Genomic DNA, 4,243 nt, shown 5'->3' with positions numbered 1-4,243 from the left:
ACCATTTACCTTCGTGACTACAGGAAATCCTAAAAAGTTTCCATTAACAGCTTCTAAACGTTAAACATGTTAAAGTACCTCTTCTACAGTCCAATAAACTTTAATAAATGCTAAGAACACCTATCAAAATAGAACTTTTTTTTAACCTCGTAGCCTGAAACAAATATTTAGTTACTGTAGTTTTTCTCCTCCACAATTTTTTGATCCCATACCTCAAAATTTCGCCTAACCATTGCTATGGTGTTTAATATTTATTTAAAACTTATATTTTCAATTAACCGTCCTAAAATACAACCTTTATAACAAAATGGAGTAAACTGATGGAGTTCGGATTCTATTCATGTTAGTGTAATGCAAATAATTTCTTTTATAAAGTGTGTGTGTGTGTGTGTGTGTGTGTGTGTGTGTGTGTGTGTGTGTGTGTGTGTGTGTGTGTGTATAATTTGACAGTGTCCACGTCTGTATCACAATGAATAAATAAAACAAAAGTCAAAATAGGATAGTTGTTCCAAATTCATAATAGGAAATTTTATTTTGCACTCCTTACATTTTTAAATTTCATGAACATAAACTTAGATTCAAATCCAAATAAAGTAACAAAATTCACAACGATTTTAGTTTGAGAGGATATAATTGTATACTTGTGTATAGAAGAATTAATTCTGCAAGTATTTAAACGAACAGAACACATTTGACAGTTTTGAAAGCAAGTCACTTAGGCTACATAAACACTCCAAGTGAGTCACATAAATTTCAAAACATTTTACTTTTGCCTCAAGTATTAAACATATACCTATCAAGTACTTGTAATAAACATTGAAACAACTAAGTGTACATTTTTGTTTATTAAGTTACTTTATTAATTACAACTTCCAAACACTTATTGACCACAAGAAAATCAATGTGAAGAAAAACCGGATGTTACACTCTTATACACAACAACCAAAATGTGATTGCTTTTCAGAAATTAAAGTCAAGGAAAGTCAGAGTTGCAACCTGTATGACTGAGATTGGAATGAGGATGAACTATCTTGGCTGCCACTACTCACTTTTACATATGAAACATTTTCACATTGGATGACCTTCATGTTTCCACATACTCTCCTTGACCTCACCTTAAAGTTTTTTTTTTTATACTGAAATTTAATTACATCCTACATATAAATTACAATTCATCTTTACCATCCTCTTCTTCTGAAGGAGGAGGAGCACCTCCAGCCCCAGAGTACAGTTTGGCAATAATAGGACCAACAGCATCTTCAATTTCCTTCTTTTGCTGCTTGAATTCTTCAGTGTCAGCATCCTGGTTTGATTCTAACCACTTAATCTTCTCTTCTAAAACTTCCTCAATCTTTTCCTTTTCTTCATTAGTGATCTTAGAACCGAGTTTTTCTTTATCACTCACCTGATTCTTTAAAGAATAGGCATAAGATTCTAGTTCATTTCTAGCCTCTACTTTTTCTTTGAGTTTCTTGTCTTCTTCTGCAAACTGTTCTGCATCTTTGATCATTTTTTCTATGTCTTCTGGAGTGAGTCTGTTATGATCATTTGTAATTGTAATTTTTTCTTTGTTCCCAGTTCCCTTGTCTTCTGCAGATACTCTCAAGATGCCATTAACGTCAATTTCAAATGTAACTTCAATCTGAGGGACACCTCTTGGGGCAGGTGGGATGCCAGTAAGGTCAAACTTACCCAGTTGATGGTTGTCTTTTGTCATTGGTCGTTCACCCTCAAATACCTAAAGAGGGCAGATCATAAATAAGATTACACTTCCAATCCAAGTTTAATATTAAATAACATAGTAAAACAACTTATTTAATTGCTGACTAAGTTAAATTAAAATCCTTTAATTGATTTCTCTAGAAGATAAGAAGGAAGACTGTAATTTTATGTTCAGCTAAGCAAAAAACACACATAGAAAAAACAAACACTCAGTAGTTTGACTCAAACAACCAGGTGTTTAACTATTTTGACTGACAAAAGAAAAATAACGCACGATCAAGGTACATTTAACATTGTGATAAATTTACATAAAATGTTTTTTGATAATTTACCTGAATGGTAACAGTGTTTTGATTATCAGAAGCAGTAGAGAACACTTGGGATTTCTTAGTTGGGATTACAGTGTTCCTGGGAATCAACTTTGTCATGACACCTCCTACAGTTTCAATGCCCAGGGTCAAGGGATTAACATCCAGCAAGACCAATTCACCTAAGTTATAGAAAAAGAGAAATCCGAGATAAGCCAGTTATCTCATGCACGTGATATGCAGTGTTAATGTAAATTAATTTCCAATTCCAGGTTGTAATGTGTAATTTGACACAGACTTACAAAAAAAATGTTTGGTAATTCTGTTCAGTTCCTTTTACACTGTATTAAAGTTAAAACATTAATTAAAATTTCATTTAAAAGCAAAAGCAATACACTCCAAACCAAATCTAGTTCTGTTTTGAATTATTTTAGCATCCAAATAGACAGAATTTACAATGGTGACACATGCTGGTTACTTTTGTACAAAGAAAACAAAAAAAATTAATGTCATTTACAGAGATGTTTCTACATTTGTTTAACCCTCATGGAAACACCCCTCCCACAGACACACAAACAGTCTTTTAAGAAATGTCCAATTCTCTCTGAAACTGCTATTGGACGCATGTATAATCAGTAAAGAATTGAGACTGTACACCACAAATCACGTGATAGTTCTGTTTGAGCAGTAACGGTCAATTTGTTGTAGGAGCCAAATGTGTTTGGATGTAAAACATCACTGTAAAAGCAAGTTTTTTCTAATCTACTTATAGGTTAGCAGGAAAAGTAGATAAATTCATTAGTGATTTAGTACCATTTAATATACTAAATGCAAGTATTTTCACAATGGTTATGAGATTAGTCAAAATGACCGAGCCAATTATCCATACGATTAATACAATTACAAACAGCATTATTTTTTTCCGTACCTGTATCCTCTTCTCCACTGAGCACACCAGCCTGAACTGCGGCACCGTAAGCCACAGCCTCATCAGGATTGATTCCACGAGTTGGTTCCTTGCCATTGAAGAATTCTTTGACCAACTGCTGAATCTTGGGAATACGTGTAGAACCACCCACTAAAACAATCTCATCAATTTCTTTCTTCTGTAAGTCTGCATCTTCCAATACTTTTTGTACAGGTTTCATTGTTGAACGGAAAAGATCCTTAAAGACAAAAAATTTAAGTTAAATTAATAATAATAATAATACGAAACAAGAAAAAATAAATATCTGAAGGCACGTAAAGAAGATAACATTTGCTCAGTTTCGATTATTTAAGGAAATGCGACTGATTTCATGGAGTTTCCAAATAGAAGATATTGTAGTTTACAAATATTGAAAAAAAACACACAATTTGTTTTATAATCAGTATGATAAAATGGAAGAATATAAAACTAATGGTATGTACATTTAAAAACAAAACTTAGCAATATCCTGTTTTATATCACTTTCATTTCTTAGTTAATGATATAAGGATAGTGTCCTCTAAAAAAAGATAAATAAATAATTCATCTCAATGTTAGAAAGGTCTAAACAATTTAAATATTTTGGTAACTGAAAGACATGGAACTTAACCTCTTACTAGGCACTAGTACATAAAGACAGTGATTGAATAGAACAAAAATAAAAGTTAGATAAGCTGAAGACCATGGGGAATTCATCACAATTGAAACCAAACTTTTACGATGATGGTTTAGCAGAACAGTATATTATAGAAAGTTTTCAGCAAAATATTTTTTTTAACTTCGCCAATTCCATAGTAACTGACGAGCCAATTGCAAACAAGATATTTACAGCCAACATACCATGTTCAACTCTTCAAACTTTGCCCTAGTGAGAGTCTCACTGAAGTCTTCACCCTCAAAGAAGGATTCGATTTCAATCCTCGCTTGATGAGCAGTAGACAGCGTACGTTTAGCCTTCTCCACCTCTCGTCTAAGCTTCTGAACAGCCCTGTTGTCTTTCCTGATATCCTTGCCAGTTTTCTTTTTATACAGTTTTATGAAATGGTCCATGACTCTCTGGTCAAAATCCTCTCCACCTACAAAATTAGGAAAAAATGTATAAAGAAGTAAATACTAAGTAAAAAGTATACAAGTGTTTTAATAACTAGTTCCTAATTTTTCATTTAAAATTTTTTTTTTTTTTTAATTAACTCTAACTAATTATTATACTAATAAACTAACGTAAAATAAAAACTTTAACTAACAA

General features: G+C 32.3%; 1 protein-coding gene across 1 annotated transcript in view; it reads right to left on the bottom strand.

Moving 5' to 3' along the window:
• Positions 1 to 703: 703 nt before the first annotated feature.
• Positions 704 to 4,243, bottom strand: part of LOC106459824 (heat shock 70 kDa protein cognate 3-like) — a 7,946-nt gene continuing 4,406 nt past the window's right edge. The window contains 4 exon segments of the mRNA XM_013919488.2: positions 704 to 1,738; positions 2,055 to 2,212; positions 2,959 to 3,196; positions 3,838 to 4,073. Of these exon segments, the coding sequence (XP_013774942.1) occupies positions 1,166 to 1,738; positions 2,055 to 2,212; positions 2,959 to 3,196; positions 3,838 to 4,073 (1,205 nt within the window). The 3' untranslated portion in view covers positions 704 to 1,165.

This window comes from Limulus polyphemus, unplaced genomic scaffold (assembly GCF_000517525.1).
Source record: "Limulus polyphemus unplaced genomic scaffold, Limulus_polyphemus-2.1.2 Scaffold664, whole genome shotgun sequence".
In the NCBI taxonomy this organism is placed as follows: Eukaryota; Metazoa; Arthropoda; class Merostomata; order Xiphosura; family Limulidae; genus Limulus; species Limulus polyphemus.
This window is presented reverse-complemented; position numbering and strand designations above follow the sequence as displayed.